Source organism: Scomber japonicus, chromosome 7, assembly GCF_027409825.1.
Source record: "Scomber japonicus isolate fScoJap1 chromosome 7, fScoJap1.pri, whole genome shotgun sequence".
Classification (NCBI taxonomy): Eukaryota; Metazoa; Chordata; class Actinopteri; order Scombriformes; family Scombridae; genus Scomber; species Scomber japonicus.
This window is the reverse complement of record NC_070584.1, coordinates 17,772,522-17,790,296: the sequence shown is the minus strand read 5'-3', so window position 1 is coordinate 17,790,296 and position 17,775 is coordinate 17,772,522. Positions and strand designations below refer to the sequence as shown.

The 17,775-nt window shown below is 38.3% G+C and overlaps 1 protein-coding gene across 1 annotated transcript; it reads left to right on the top strand.

The window, feature by feature from the left end:
• The first annotated feature begins 2,373 nt into the window (after positions 1-2,373).
• Positions 2,374-15,665, top strand: LOC128361663 (ceramide synthase 2-like). Its single transcript, XM_053322184.1, has 10 exons — positions 2,374-2,552; positions 5,382-5,499; positions 8,782-8,900; positions 10,044-10,101; positions 10,316-10,366; positions 12,252-12,344; positions 13,127-13,255; positions 14,897-15,003; positions 15,223-15,379; positions 15,462-15,665. Exons 1-10 carry the CDS (start codon positions 2,377-2,379, stop codon positions 15,663-15,665), a joined length of 1,212 nt encoding a protein of 403 aa, XP_053178159.1. The 5' UTR covers positions 2,374-2,376.
• The last annotated feature ends 2,110 nt before the right edge of the window (positions 15,666-17,775 follow it).

The following is a 17,775-nucleotide window of genomic DNA, read 5'->3' as shown; positions in this document are numbered from 1 at the left end:
AGTGCTGGTTACAGGAATCTGTCTTTAATCACAGACCTGGGGGTACAGTACACATCCTTGACTCTATTTCCTTCAGGCTTTGTCCCCCAGGTTCTATGCAGAGTAGCAAATTGGACAGACTCAAGTGTCAGCCACCTACCACTGGCTGTAGATTTGAGATTTGTAGCAGTTTAAACAAATGATCCCTGCAATAACTCCTCCTACTTCAGAGCTGTATCAAGGGGTAAAAGGGAGGTCAAAACATCTACACATTCACACAGATGCTCAAGTGGATGGATTGAACTGTATATGACATGCGTGTGCATGTGTGTGGGTGTGTGTGTTTGACCCCAGTCTGGTGCTGTTAGAGTATGACTGGTATGAAAGACCAGTCATACTCTCATGTCATGTGAGCATGACTCTATATCTTATCAGATTTCTCAACGTAACGACTGACATTAGTGAAAGGAAATACCTTCAAACAGTATTTCTTTCTGCACCAACTTTGAGTTTGTTTCTGGGAAACACTCAGCACTGTGAATATATGTTTCCTCTATGGTGATAAATACCTTAAACAAACTTCCAACAAATTTTACTTGTGCATGCTAATGTTCCTTATGGCCATGACTAACAATACGTTGACTTGCAATGACAAACGTAGTTGTTAAAAGTTCCTTGTTCTTGTAAATACTATAAAGTTCCTGTTGTCATTGATATGTCTATTGTAAGAGTACAATATAATCTATCTACTGCACAGCTAAATGCTCTACTTCCCTGTTCCTCTCTGTTAATTGTGTGTTTGTTCTACAAAACCCTGATACACTGTGTTCTCTCTTTCAAGGATGAAAGTTATTCCAAGAGTTTTCCTTCATGTTTTGGTGCTGTAAGGAGAAGCTTTGCAGATTGACAAACATATTGATCTTTACTACGTCCTTTATATTCTTGCACTCCAATGTCTCTTTTCACTTCCTCTGCTCATTTTAGGAAGAAGATTGAGTAGAAAAAAGGACATAATTCAGGTTTCTTAGGTTTTCTCAAGGCATTGCTCAAAAATACATAAATGAAATTACTTGTTTTTTTAAAGGGAGTTTTGAACAGGTTAAAACACAAATTAATTATTCACTGAACGCTGATAAAAGTGTCCTCACAGTGAAAAAGCTGTTAGTGTTGTGAGAAGCCTTACTTCATTACTCCCAACCAAAGCAGATTCAGAAGATATACATTTTATAATCAGGCGTACATTCAAATAAACTGTATTTGTATTGTTATTATTATTATTATTATTATTATTATTATTATTATTATTATTATTAAAATATCTACACGCTGTCACATTTCACGCTCTTACTGTCATAACTTTGCAATATATGCTTTATCCTGTAAAGCCTTAACCCTGCTCACAAATCACGTTTTTGTGGGGAGGAAATAAAGACCGTTTATGCTTATCTCATGCAGGGGGGTAATAAAATGATGATGATGATGATGATGACAGCGCGTCCTCTCTCTCTCTCTCTCTCTCTCTCTCTCTCTCCGCCCTAGGCAGCAGGAGCAGGTTGCGTCAAAACGCTCCTCCTCTCCTATTTGTCGCTGTGCGGTTCTCATCTTCATCACGAGAGCGCGGACAGGTAACTGCAATGTCGCATTTATATTCTCTCATAACACAACATTGAGGGGTTCCTGCTGGATATCCGGATTATTCAATAGGTACATTGGATTTTAAAAAAGAAAGGTAGGCTGTCTGTTGATGGAGTTGTCCGGTTCGAGGCTGTTCAGCTGCAGCGAGATGTAAGAGCTGGTACCCACCGCCAGACTTCATGTGATTACTAATATGTTGCATGTTTCGTATGCATAACGTCGTTATTTCTCTCTGTGCTTCTGGCTGCACCTGGGGTGGTTTGTCTTACCAGAGGCTGCATGCAGGCTTTGACATACGCTGTCAAGCTGCACCGCTATAATCAATATGTCAATCAGTGTGACGCTGTAGGAAGCAGCTTTTAAACTTAAGCTTCAAGCATGTGTTTTCATAATTACGAATAGAAGTGTATGTTTATTTGGATGTGTAAGTGTGTTTGTGGATGTATGCGTGTGTGTGTGGCTGCAGGTTTTGTTGGGATTTACACAAATTTACACATGCTTAGATCAGCTTGGTGGATTTCCACATGTGCAGCACACCTGTCAGGTGTATTATCATTTGTGAAGGTGTGAATGTAACCTTTAAGTAGTTCATTTAGATCACTTTTAAATATCAACATTTAAGGTGCTGCCCTATTGGTTTATTGTCATTTCAAGAGGGTCTCAGCTGCTGTTTGGCATAAATATGAATGAGGCATCAATGTTTTAACAGGTCACCCACATGACAAACACCCACATAACACACTGTTCTCTCCTCTCCTCAGGATGGAGACTCTGTTAAATGAGTGGTTGTGGCAGGAGGAGTACTGGCTTCCACCTGGCATCACCTGGCAGGACATTGAGATGAAGGAGGACGAGGGCCACTTTCCTGTACCCAGAGATCTCATCTACACCTTGCCACTGGCCTTTGCCTTCATAGCCTTCAGATATGTCTTTGAGAGGTGAGACATACCGCAACTTCCATCACAGCTGGACCATGAAATCACAGGCGCAAGGTCTGCTATTTCATTGTTGCCATTAACTTTGACAACTACTGCTGTGCTTGCCTTGCTAGGGCAGTAAGTTTTTAATAAAATCACAGCAGACCTGGAAGTATGATGTTAGATTATATTGCAGCAGTCTTTCATCAGGTGAAAACAAATATGTAGAAATACTGTGTCTCATTTCCGTGTTGACCTTCACTGGTCACACTGTCTGGTTTGCTGCCTGCTATGTTGCCTGTGTAGCTCAGGATAATGGCTTAATTAGTCTTCCTAGTAGATCGAGCGTTCAGATCAGATATGCAGTGGCAGGCAAGCATTAAGGTAGTTTCAGCAAGGCAGTTTCAGCTGCTGAATGTGAGAAAGACCTTTCCTGTCAGATGGACTGGGTCCAACTTTATAAATCTGTGAAGTGTTAGTGTTTTTAGGAAAAGAAGGATAATGACAGTAATATAGCAATGATGGCGAGGATTTCTATACAGCAGATGAAGGCCTATAGCAAACTACAGTTAGCAGGCTTAACTGAACTTTCTAATGTTGCGCTAATGTGCTACCGACGCTGTGCTGATTCACTATACTAATTGCTAGAAACACTAATAGCCTCTGCACCCTCTTATAGAGAGATACCAACCACTGGGTGCTGACTGGAGAAAAAACATGTGATGGGAAGGTTTAATGTATATTCCCAGTTGTGCTTATTATAAGAAATCTGGCAAATCATCTAGAGATTTCTTCAAGAGGTCAACACATTTCTGTGGTGACAGCAGGAGGGAATTGAATCTTATATTCTGGGTGAGATAGTAACATGACAGGCATACCTTAAAAAAAATGTGATATGTTTTTAATATCTGAGAAACAGGAGGTGGATTTTATTTCTCTTATGAAGAACTTAAAAGCCTCTTAAAGTTATGTTTACAATACTGTTTCCATCTGATGTACTTAGCTGATGTTCATTTCCAAAGTAGAGCTGAAACAGTAATAGCTGATTTCTCAATTGAGAGAAAATGAATCAGCAACTATTTGATAACAGATTAGTCATTGTTGTCATTTCCAAGTGACATTACCAAGCATTCACTAGTTCCTGCTTTTTAATTATAAGAATAAGAAACCACTTTTGTTACTTTTATATGATAGTAAACTGAATATCATACCTTTGGCTTTATGACATTTTCTGACAGGTCATAGACCAAACAATTAATTGATTAATTTAGCATGTAATTGTCAGATTAGTCAGCAATGAAAACAATAGTTTGTTTCCCTAATCCAGATCTACTTAAAATGAGTAAGCAGGTAGAGGTTCATTGCCCTGCTCACGTATTGTTAAGACAAAATAACAGGACTTGAGTATGTGATCATTTGGTTACAGGACACTTTCTGTTCAGGCGATACCACATTTCTGTACCATTAAACTGATAGAAGGTGCTGTCATGTAATACATAACACAGGATTAATTGCAACATTTCTCAAGTTGTTTAAATTATTATACACAATTTAACACATTATATACACAACTGCTTGCTTTTCTTATACTTTGCAGCAAGTGTTGAGGGCTGAGTGGCTTGGAAATTCACATAGATGATACATTTGCACAGAAAACAAATGAGTTCCTGCTCTTTTCTCTGTTGCTCAAGGTTTAGAGGTTAAGAAAAACATAAAAGAAAGGTAGCTTCACAGGCAACTTGTCTGGACACTTGACTAGTTCTGCTGGTTGGTTGCTGGTCATAGGACAATAGTGGAGGATGACGAGCAGGATGTAAAGACATGTGATGCATGAACTGATAGGAGGCCTGTTTTTGCATGCTTTCGCTTATCAGACACTATATTATCTGTACTTATGCTAAAAGTTTTGTGAGCTTGTTTGACAAGACTTGTTTAGAGTTGTTTTGCTAAAGACTTGTTTATATTGTCATCAGGTATTCATTAGCAGAGTACAAACTTAAACATTAGATTATTGTATGTATCAGAGATGGGTCTGAATACTAGCATGCACCTGTGTGTTTGTGGGTGTGTGTGTATTCTGTAGTATTACCGTTAATTGTTGTTGTGGACAGGCAACGTTGAGTTTGAAGGTGTTTCTTACATCTGTGCAGCTCTAAGTCAGCTGGAAGGTGAAAAGGTGTGTCATAATTTGATCTTCCCAAGCCACAGCTGTTTCCTGTGTTGAGGTAGGGGGTTTGTGTGTGTGTGTGTGCGTGTGTGTGTGTGTGTGTATGTGTTTTTGTGGTTCCTGTAACCAGAGACTGTTTGTGTCTCTGGGTAAAGCTGTACTGACCTTCTCATTCTCTCTGATCTGTCTCCCCCTGCCTGTTTCAGGATGATTGTCTCTGAGATAGAGTTACACACATGTGATTATGCATGTACATACACACACACACACACACACACACACACACACACGCACAGACACACACATTTATCAAAGCATCTCTCCTGTGCTTATATTCACATTGTTCTCCTTCTTCTCTGTCACTCTGTCTGACTCCATCTCTCTGTAAAACACACACATACAGATCAAGTGTCTCTTGATGCCATATCAGCTAAAGACAAAGGCTGTGTGGCCAAATGTCACAATAAGGCCATGGGAGCAGCTCTACAGGCTGTTAGGAGCAGCATAATGAGCTATCTTGTTGCCACTGCTCTCTACTGTACTGTGGTAGGATCACATGGGACAGCTGTTGGATTCACACATGAATCCCTTTGGAGTATACGGTACTATCAAGATCAAACTTTGAAAATAAAAGTTTTTCTTCCTTTTCTCCCTCCTCTCTTCCTCGTTCTGTGTCCTTTCAGGATCATCGCCATCCCATTAAGCAGACATTTAGGTGTGAAGGACCGGGTTCGTATTCGAGCTGCTTCTGTCCCAAAACTGGAGACCTTCTACAAACAGAATAGTCGGCAGCCGTCACAAGTGTGTATTTCTGTTCTGTCTTCTCTTCTTTTTTTTAAATCTCTGGGTTCAGTTGTTTATTTGATTTATTTTTTGATGATGAAGTCACAACCCTGACATCATTGTGTCCCCCCTCCACTACTGAAACCAAATCTACACTCTTCCTAACAGTTCTATGTGTCAAACTTTCCACAGCAAGAAGTGTACTGTATAAATTAGAGCGGAGAGGCAAAAGCTGATCATAGTTCTCACCTCTTGAGCCTCACATCATGTGCTGAGTGTTTTTATAATATGCGGGAACATTGAGGGAAATTGCATGAATGCATGTGGACGTTTGCATAAATTCTTTATTGTTTGGCAGTTTTATTTGGATGAATTGTCAACTGTCTCAAAAAAAGGAATAATTGTATAAAAGTCCCAGAGAGATTGACCTAATTAATACAAGTCTAAATGGTTGTAAATGCTGTTACAGAGTTACAAAAACTAGTTCGGATACAGGAAATGTTTCATGCAAGGTGTTTTTGCTCTACAGGGAAGATGTTACTGTAAGAAAAACGTTAAATGTTGCTTCCTTAAAAAGTCTATTCTCAGTTATCATTATCACATTTCATTGCTGCTTTTAATGAACTTTCCTTGCTTAATGAAACTACTAATCAAAAATGCACTACAGTATAATTATTATATAATTACAATTGTTTCTTTGTGCAGAGACAGTTTTATTATTTTCCCTTGCCAGTGAGCAGGTGCATGCAAGTAACAGAGAAGATTTGGTTCACATGGAAATTATCCGTCCCCCCTCTTGGTTTTCATTTGATGTTATGTTCTTGTGAAAACAAGCAAGAGTTTGAACCTGTCAGGACAAAACATGACTTGGCATATCAAACAAAAATGCACTAATCATGTTGTCTGTCTGTGCATGTGTGCATGCTCATGTGCATGTATGCATACCAACATGTTTGTCTCTGTGTCCTGACTTACCTGACCTTGTGGCCTGAGCAAGCAGTGGCAGCACCAGGTCAAATACCTGGTCACAGTCTTCCAAATGATTGAGTAAATAAATCCTAATAGCTGAAAATCATTGACATTTAGTCAATTACCTCCACCTAATTTTTGGGCCCAGTAATAATCCAACACAAACAAGTGATATAACGTGCCAGTATCACCACAAGAAAGAATGTTGTTTTGCCCTAAGTCAGATTGACAGCACAAGAACCTATTTTAGAGAAACACAACTCTTTGTAAAGTATCATTGTGGAGAAAGAGAGAGCAGGGAACATCAGACAAACTGTAGTCTTGTTACAGAATCATCGGTGCAGAACAATTGGTTGGATTAAAGCATATTAATCATTGCAGGAGTCCTCCATTTAGTCAGGTCAGATATAGAGCTTATACAATCTGCATTTTCCACTAATGAAGAAGCAACATGACTGTCAAGGAGATCAGCAAGGAGTTCAGGCGTGTAATATATGACATCTGAAATATTGTATCTGAGAGAGCAGCCAGCAGCAGGCTGTATGAAATGAAGTGATATTAACTTAAAGGTTGCATATGTAGAATATTTATTAAAAGCTATATTTTAAAAAAAAATAATACAGCCACGGGGCGTTTTGAGGGGTACAGAATGAAAGTATTGCTTTTCCATAAAAAAAAATATTTAGTCTGAATTAATATTTTTAAAATTTTTTGACGGGTTCGACAATGACTTTCTGACACGTTCTGTGTACATTGTACCAGCCATTTAGCAGCCGGAATTGCGGGTTGCCAGGGTTGTCTGTCGTTCCGGTGCAGCTACTGTAGGCTGGCACTGGGTGAAATGGAGTTGTAAACAAGCAGAGCCGTGTTGGACTTACTAAAACCAGGGTTTTTTGCTCTCAAGTACAACTTTTCATCACAAAACTTCGAAGGTAAGACAGAATATCTATTAGCCGCTGTAAATAAGTGGTTGTTTACCTTTGTATGCTGCTGGTTCACTGAGTTTTTAGCGCAATAATAGTGGTACTGTTGAACTCGCCAGGGTCTTAGCTTTCATATGAGATGCTATTTGTTTGTGTACCATGAAGTATCAAAACGGTAGCAATGGAAATGTGGAGAGTGGGTTAACTTTCTGACGCTATTCGGATTTTGATATTTGATCATTAACCTCTTAACGCACGCTGTTCCGTTCACGGGACGGGACGGATGTTAGGGTAAACACCAACCCTTAAACATATATATTCATGCCGTACATTGTTGGAAAGCTTAGATTGTTCTGATTCATTCAAGACCACTCGCGACTTATATGGTTGCTCACAGCCGTAATAGTATTAGCGATTAGCTTGGCTAGCCACTCAGCTAAGTGAGAAAAGCTATAATGCCTACATACCTTCAAAGTCTTCCCTTTATCCACAACGATCATCTCATGACACAGGACTTTATGTACAGCTCGCCAAGTATCCATTCTTGTGAAATATGAAATCCGTTTCCATAAAACCGGAATATTTTCCTCAATATGTCCATGTATTTAGTCCAACACGTAATGCAATAACACAAATAACAAACCATACACGGTCCGTTTACGTCATTTCCTGACCTGCGCGTCCATCTCAGAGTACACGTGAATAGATGTTTACGACCGTGAGCCCTTCTGCTTCTTATATACAGTCTATGCGTGAGCCTCTTCTGCTTCTGACGACACCACACACAAGCCAATCGGTGTTTAGGATTAGGCAGTACATGCAGAGACTTTTTTTTTCTTTTTACAGTCTATGGCAGAGACATTGCTGCTACTCCCACTGGCGTTACAATGTAATGTACCTCGGTGGTTTCAAGTCAGTTACAGCGAGGGTATGTTCGCTTCCTGTTTTCAAAATAAAAGCACCAACTCTATCGTTATGGTTTTCTTAATAATAAAAGGCAACGGGTGTTTTATTTTGTGAAAATGACCGGAAGTGCGTTACTCGCTACGGCTAACTTGAGTGGCTCCGAATTCGCAGGAACAAAACTTTAAGCAGATGTTATTTGGACAAATTAGCGTCACATTGTGGTTCAAAAGGGCTTCTTTCTCGCCTAAAAAGGTTAGACATGTGGATAAAGTGGTATATTTACAGAGTTAGAGCTAAAATAAAATCCGGCACCGGACCTGGCAACCCGACTGCTGGAATTACTTTTTGGTTGTTGCGACTACGATCTCGAGACATTAGATGGCGTTGTTCTGCTCATTCTACATATTCTACCTTTAATCATAAAAATAGTCTCAAGTGTGAAGTTAATTTGAACCCTGCGTATGTGTAATGTGTAAATATGTTTATATTTGTGTGTATTCAGAATGAAGTGGTGAGTTTGGGGAAGCAGTGTGGACTCTCTCAGAAAAAGATCCAGACCTGGTTCAGGCACAGACGAAACCAGGACCGACCCAGCAACACCAAAAAGTTCTGCGAGGCCTCGTGAGTTCTTTTTTTCCTCCTCAAACACTGTTATGCACGTGAACTAAAGCTGCAGTTGGCTAGAAGTTTTGGAACTGTTCATATTTTCTAGTCAACGCTAACTGGAGCTGTAGCAGATCTGAGCTCCCCACTGTTCAATTTGACATGGTGTAGATTTTCACTGTTTGGCAAAGTGCCCTCAACTGAACAGCATGAAGCTTGAGCTTTGTGCAATGGAAACTTTGTGCTTTACTCTTACATGATGTCTCTGTTCATTTTTAAACTTATGCTGCTTAGTTTGCCACCAATGTGCAAACTGCCTGGGGCAGATTTCAAAATCAGAGACTGTTTAAAGCATTATTTTATATTAACTTAATAGATGACGTTATATATGAAAGAGGTATTGTCGTGAGGTATTGACCTTTTTAACAACTTTCAGCTCATTGTTTTGGGTTTTCCACCCCACCACTGTCTTGGGTTACTCTTACCACTCTCATAGTATTGTTTTTGGCTGCAGTTTTTGTCTGTTACCTTTCCAGCCCCAAACAGCAGTCAAACAAAGTTGGTGGTTCGATGGTAAAGATAGCAAAGCCAAGTTAGGGGCTAAAGATGTACAGATATTTCCTTTAGGTGTTGTTGGATAGCAAAACAGATGCATTTGCTTAATGTGTGAATAAGAAGCTGTACACTAACAAATTTGTCATTTCAACTTTAAAGATGATAATACTTTAATGTTGTTTTCATGACTTGTAAACATTCTGTTATTGCAGGTTTAATGTCTCTTTTATTCACTTTAGTGGTTCTTGTTTGTTCATATTTTTACTAAACTCAGAATGACTGGATCAAAGCAAAGCACACAAATTACTGTTTGAAGTCTGAGCTATCCATTGTTTAATTATATTAAGAGAGTATATTATTTCCAAAAGGGAATAACATCAGGGAAAGCAGCATGACACCCTTCATGTTCATGTGAATATACAATACCAGTCAAAAGTTTGGACACACTTTCTCATTGATGTGAATGGGAAAGTGTGTCCACACTTTTGACTGGTGCTGTACGTACTGTATATTCACATGAACATGAAGGGTTTCATGCTTACTCATACTTTTTATGCAGTACTGTGCTTGTAACTAACAAATTGTGGTTTATTTTTATCTGAACAGCTGGCGTTTTGTCTTCTACCTTGTCGCCTTCACAGCAGGGCTTGGCTCTTTAATTGATGTAAGTCTGTTAGTTGCTTTATTTTATTTCCCTAGTTAAACAGGACAAACACTTTATACAGTGTGTAAGCACTGGTTGTGAGTGTGATAGATTGTTGAATATTATATAGTGTAGTATAGTATTTATTTCATAGTCCTACATACAGTAATATCAAGGTCACACACTGTATTCCTCTCTATTTGCTAAGAGTTCAGTTTTTCTTTTCATATTCCAGACATCATGGTTCTGGGATCACAGAGAGTGCTGGAGGGGTTATCCCAAACAGGTGAGGAGGAAACAGTAAGTTTTGTGATTGATTTAAAAAATTGCCACATCAGAAATAAGACAACCTTAATATGTGCTTTTCCAAAAACTCCAGTAAGAGACATCAGTTATTTCAAATGCCTGTTATCTTGTTATGGAATTAAACTTTTTTGGATACAACAGGATAGGATTAGGATTATACGTAGTCACGTCCATACTTGGAAAACTGAACAGAGCCGACTCTTTAGTGGGTCTTTTAGTACAACCAGATACTGCCCAAGATTCTTTTAGGTGACCAAAATGTTAGTCAACTGTCCTGAATAGAAAACACATAGTGAAATGGCAGCAGCTATGCCTATACTAAGTGAGTGTTGCCGTTGCCGTTGCCGTAGCGATTTGTCAATCACAAGGGAGCCACACCCTAAAGCATACCCTGAAGACATAAACGCATTAGGAAAATGTTTATTGAGGTAATAAATCAAGTGAGAAATTCCATATAATCTGATTTATTTTTTCAACCAGTCCCCCCCTGTAGGTTATTAGTGAGAATGCAGGTTTATTGCACTGAATCATTGGCTTTACTTTTCAGAGCTACCCGTTTGGTTTATTATTATTAGTTGGATATCTATGGATTTCGATTATTGGAACAAAACAAAGAATAAGCAAATCACCTTGGTTTCTTTGAACTTGTGATGGGCATTTTTCACTATCCCCTGACAATTTATAGGATAAATAATTATATCATCATAGAAGTATTTTTATATGCACTCCAAATACAAAATAAATTCAACCTGGTCTTTGCTATCTATCACTCTAGGACAATACCCTTTATAAAGCAGTGAGTAAAAAGACAAAAAAAAACAATAGCTGCGAGGGAAAAAACAAAACAAAGCCTTTAGACCATGTAGAAGAATTTGTTCTCTGCAGACTTTGGCTTTACAACACAGAATAGTCAGTTACTCCCCACCCACAAGCTAACTTTCATCTCCTTCACTTCCCTTACAGTGGAGTTTAGCTACATGCTTCTTGTTTCTTTGTTTTTTTCCTGTGTTTGGCAAGTTAAAAACTCTGCTGTGTTGATGACAATTAGGTATGCCTGCAGGTCGGCATTCCTCCAGGGAGGCCATCCTTTCTTTGTGGGGTCTTGGCCTCGAATGGAAAACATTTGAAAAAATACAAAGCCCCATCTCTCCGTATCTGCAGTTTGACTGATTACAGCTCCTGCAGGCAATATTGCAGCTGAACTTTTGCCTTTTCTGGGGTCTTGTGGCCTCTGTGAGAGAGAAAGGATGTGTTTTAGAGGTGAAATTCCTAAGCGAACTTCCTTTCATTGTTTTTGCTGCAGACTTTGAGTGCTGTGTGTGTTTAGTACACCAACACTTTCTCAAGCTTCCTCTTTTGAGAGTAGGTTGTCAGTTTTATTAATATAAACTAGATGTGAATGTTCATAGCTCAGGAAACACAAACATGTCCTCAGACAGGGTAAAACTGTAAATGCTCAGCCTTGTGGAATAGTGTGAGGACAAAGAGGCTCTTTTGGGGATCCCATTACCTCCGAGCCCCTTCAGATCTTCAGATCTTTCTCATCACAAGCATTCAGTAGAGGACAGTCAGTCTGCATTATTAGTACATTCTTGTTTAGCTCTGAAATCGAATGCAGCTGAGCAACATATGTTTTTGCAAGGCAAATATTTTATTACAGTAATTTACTGTTGAGACACCTGGCAGGAGTTTCGAAAAAATGTTATCTTTGTTATCTAGTGCTTCAGCATATGTCTACAGTATGCTTTCCTGAGGCTACTAAGATAAGCAGGATGATGGAAATGCTTCTGTTGCAGCCAAATACCACTGACTGGATGTACTGTCAATTTTGACTCATTGTTTCTCTCCTCCCTTTTACCTTTTAGCCTGTGGCTGAGGTTCATCGCTGGTATTACATCTTGGAGATGGGCTTTTATTTGTCACTGCTTCTATGTGTCTCAGTGGATGTCAAGCGAAAAGTGAGTGTGAGCCCACACTCCAAACACACATTTCAGCATTGAGGCTTTCAGATGGTTTCCTCTGCATTTCTTCTTAGTTTGTCACTGAGGTTTTAACTTAAAGCCAAATGGTCAAAACCAAAAGCTAAATGTCATCACTCAACCACTTGGTCTCATTTTTTCCCCCTGCTACTGTAATTCAAATGTTGTTTTTCTCTTGCACGATTAAGCTCAAAACGGATTATGCACTGGATTGTCTGCTGTTACATCATAACTTTGTGTACTTTGCATTCGCTCTCATTTCAAAATTGGATGTTGCAGAATTTAGAATATATAAGTGTTAGCATTTAATGTAAATTTCTCTAAGTCCTACACCAATAGACCTAACAAATTTATATGTGGTCTAAAGTAACCAGTTGAACTTGACTGTATTGCTAAACTCTATCTTTATTCATAAATTAGCACTGTAATTCACCTGTGCTCTGTGTTTAAAGGTTGACTCTGCAGCGTTTTTGGCTCTATTACCTTGAAAAAAAAAAGCTAAGAAGGTTTAATGCTGCTAGCAACTGATTCACTGATTTGTTCCAAACTCCTGATTAACGATATTTGAAAGCTTCAAACGTAACAACAAATTATTCCAGAAAACATGTAAGTTTTTCATTAAAATCCTTTGACAAAACTAATTTACAGGACCACAGATGGAGAGCTGCTGAAGTTTGGGTTATGCTACTATACGTCTTTCTCATACTGTGTGGTCTATGTTTGTGTGTGTGTGTGTGTGTGTGTGTGTGTGTGCCTTCCAGGATTTCAAGGAACAGGTCATTCATCACATTGCCACCATCTTCCTCATCGGTTTCTCCTACTGTTCCAACTATGTGAGAGTTGGCACACTTGTGATGCTGTTGCATGACTCGTCTGACATCCTCCTTGAGGTAAAACACCACACCATAATTTAACTATGCCTGAGTAGATTCTTCAACAATGTTTAGCAATATTTACAGCATTTACCTCAGCCGACTATGTTCTACCTTACACTTCCTCTTTCCGTCTTAAGTTTCAAGAGGAAAAAAAACAGGAGGGTGGAAAATTTTCACCAATCATTTTAGGTTTAGGAACAGGGAAGGAGGAAATACAAAAAAGAAAACAAATACAGTATTTAACGTGTATTCAAAGATGAATGAAATGACATGCAATGCTTTGAAATACCAAAAGCATTGCACTTGCCATTCTATAATCTGATTCTTCTTCAACTGTCCTGATATCATATTGCACAAAGGTCATAGGCCTGACCTGAATACAGGCACTATGTATTTATCACAGAAGTATTCCCATTCTTACTAACTTCTAACTCTTTATAACCCTGGACCCAGGAAACATTATGGTCCATAGTAAACATAAAACTTAACCATTACAGCTGTAAAATTCTTACCTGCAAGACCTACAGTGAGACAATAGGTCCATTGTCCTTTTATAGGGTGATTGTCTTTGGTGTCATGTTTCACTGATAAAGGCTGAAAATCAAGCTTGTCTCTGTCATCTCAGTGCAAAGTAAATATGTCGAGCCATTCATGTGACCTCAGGCGTGGCTGGGTGTTAGCTGGCCTGCATTCTTATTCAGTAACTCATTACAGCAAGGCATGTTTTTCTGTGAAGAGCACTTAATATATTTAATAGTTATTGATTATTAATCACATTTGGTATTTGAAAGTCTATTCTGTACCCAGTTTTCTAAATTAATGAATCTCTGTAACTTTTGGCATTTATGTTATAGTCACATACAAATAATGAACATCTGAAATTTGAAGAAAGAGTTTTAATGCTTTTTTGTTAACACTGCTACTCTGATTTCTATGGAGCCCACCGAGAATGAGAGGTTTTTACTACTCAATAGGCATGGTCATGTTATTAGTGAAAGCAAACTTTGTGGATCAAGAGGTCTCTCCAAAAGAAAGCAGTACAGTAATCTGGAAGATGTTGTCGGCTTCACCTGTCACCAGTTACTATACTGGACACCTTCACAGATACAGATTAATGTATTCTGAATACAGAGTATAGATTTTGAGTTAGAAAAGAGGATCAGAAGGAGTGGAAGAAAACTATTGCAAGAATATGCAAAATACATTGTGAGGGAACCCAAAATAAAGACAAATCTCTGCGGGCATGTTTGCAGTATATTTTATATTTAGAATAAAATGGCCGTAGTGGATACATTATTCCATTGAAAATTTGAACATTTAGGTATTTGAGTTGATTCCAGAAAATGTTCTGTTACTATGAATAAAAATGGATTAAATACAGTCATGATGCCTCAGCTATTAAGGAGATTATCTAGCACCTAAAATTCCTGTAAAATCCACTTAATTCTCCCAAAGCAACCTTTTTTCCTCACTGTGAGTTGCTCTGGAAACAGCATTAATTACAAGTCTTGTTTAACGTATTGTTTGTCATATGTAGATATTATCATGTGTAATGCTTGAAAATAGTTCATTACAGATGTATGTTTGAGGAGTGTTAGGTCACTAATGATCATAAACAATAACTAACAAGGACTTTTTGTTTTTTTCTTTCAAAAGTCTGCTAAGATGCTTCACTACGCCGAGTGGACGAGAACATGTGACTCGCTGTTTGTCATCTTTGCTCTGGTCTTTCTCATCACAAGGCTGGTGGTGTTTCCTGGCAGGTAAGACGCTGATGGAAATGTGGTACTTAATCTGTGGGGTGTTTTTACAGATTCACACCCTGTTTTCTACACAACAAATTTAGGAGTCACCAGTTTTTTGGGGTCTTGTCAATTGATTTGGACAGTCCAGCATTGATCCAGCTAAAAGTCCAGTCAAAGTTCACTGTTTTTTGTATTGGTGCCCTGCTGGAAAGCCATATTGCTGTGTCTGTTTTCCAGAGTGGTCCATACAACCCTGGTGGTGTCTCTGGAGTTCTTCCAGCCCTTTTTTGGTTATTACTTCTTCAATGCTCTGCTGCTAGTGCTGCAAGCGCTGCACATCTTCTGGGCATACCTCATCCTGCGAATGGTCTACAAGTTCATGTTCATGGGCAAGGTAAGAGGGCTGTTAAACCCTCAAATGAAGGAGAGCAGGGAATCAAACATTTTCATTTAATGTTTTTTTGTTTGCTCTCTAGGTGGAGCGTGATGAGCGCAGTGATGAGGAGAGTGAGGTAGATGAGGAGGAGGAGGAGGAGTCTGAGGAAGAGGGGGACGAGTGCAGCTGGGAGCAAAGAAAGGGTGCAATCAACTCCAAACTGGCATCGCTGGCTAACAACTGTGTCCTAAACAACTTGACAAACCAGAGGAATATAAACAGCAGACTACCCAAAGCCAGATAGTGGAAAAACCCTCCTCCACATCTACCAAGCCTCACTGGAAAAGTTATTTCCCCTTCTGACTATTGGAGATGAACTAATTTCTGTCATATGATATATACATACAGTATGGCTTGTGTACATCCAACATGGTCCATTGATGATTTCAGAACAGGGTAAGTTTACATCCTGCTTTTCTTAAAATAAAATAAAAAAGAGGGCAAAGAAGCACAAATGATTGTAAATCACACCTAGTGTGAGATTAGGAAGAAAGGCCATCACTACTGTCACCTACTCTACTATGTTTTTTTTAAACAAATTTGGCAAAATATTACATAAAATCATGTTTGTTTGTTTTTGTTTATTTGATTTTGTATTTATGCTGGTTGTTTTTATTGTATTATAATAGGTTGTTTGTAAATACACAAGGATACAAGTAGCCGGACTGTGCTTTATCACATGCTTTAACGTATGCTTTCTTTGGACAACAAGCAAAACTGAATGTTTTTTATACAAAATCACATAACATGTAATATATGATATGATATGTGTTACACAAAGCAAACTTAAACTAGAATTAAATAGTAATTCACTCCCCCAGCTTTGTATCCACATACATTGGATGGTTGACTGTACATAGACTGTTAATAACATTGATTGTAGGACATCTGTTGATATACCACTTTATAGACTCTTTTTATTGACCATTTAGTCAACAGACATTTTTTTGTTGTTCTTATCTGTGACAGAATACAAATGACTACTGCAAAAACCTCTTGGGGATGATAGAAGTTATATTTTTCCAAGGTAGAGGTTGGTTTTGTTAGTTAAGCTCACTTTTTAGAAGAGGTATGGTGCCCCCTGGTGCACATGGAAGAACATATATTTGTCAAGAAGGCCCTCCCCATGTGTGATAAAATGATGCCTTTGCAGAATTTGTGTTACTCTTAGAAATATGGACTTAAACGATATGTTTGTGTGTTTGTTTGTTTTTTACTTTGAATATCATTTTGACAGGCAGCATTATTTCTCCACGAGGTTTTTGGTGAGTGTTTGCTCTACTGGACTTTAGTTTTGTGCCTTGGCTGCTGTTTTTACACTACTCTGTGACAAGGATTTGATATCAAGCTCTGTGTGCTAGTAGGATTACTTTTACATAACAAATACATGGGCCAGGCCTTACTGTGAATGGATTTAATGTTTTGCTGAAACATTTAGAGAACTGGGTAGTGCCTAGGTAAGCCATGAAAGTTACGTACATATCTGTAAATGGGCATTAGTGAAATGTGAGATATTTTAGACTTTAAGGTCAAATGCTTTATGCCTCAGATGAAGAAAAGTCTTATTGAAATGTAAAGATTGAATGATTTTCATAAACGTTGATGGCATATTTTCATATGAATAAACTGGACTCTACTACTTTATCAGGAACAGGAGGTAATTAGTGAAATACTTGTATTTTACTCAGATTCAATATGTATTTACAAAACACACTGGAACACAGCATGATGGTTAAAGTCTGTAAACTGTTTCTTTCAGGTTGATCACTATAGGTTTGATATTGTTGACATTACACCACAGAGATGTTTAAAGTACAATCCACTCATGTCATTTGCCACCTGGAACTAGTTTTATATTTTCATAGGTTCTCTTTAAGATAAGTGGTTGCTGTGTCCACATACTACACATCTATTTATATTTTATAGACAGACAAATGTAATAGGAGTAGAAACACAGTTGTGTCTGAACAGGGACAACTAAGGCCCACAGTACAAAGTAGGATTTAAACTGATTGTAGAGTAAAGTTGTAGAGCACTTAAAGGGCTGATCCACAGACTAACTAAATTTCTTTTTAATCAAAAATGGATATTAAACTTGCTGCAGGAAAAATGTCATGTTTCCACTCAAGTAACACTTGACTGTTCTCTTAAGAGTGCACCATGGATTCTTTGTTGATTATGTGGTCAGGTCAAAAGTTTTAATAAATGAAATCCATTTAATAACTCAACAGTGCTGTTTCATTTGAAGTGGAAGATAAAACTATTTTAGAATATGTGTTCATTTAATTTGTCTCAACAAGGACAAATTACTGAATTCAGTAGAAATTACTTGCATAAAAAATGTGTCTGTGCTT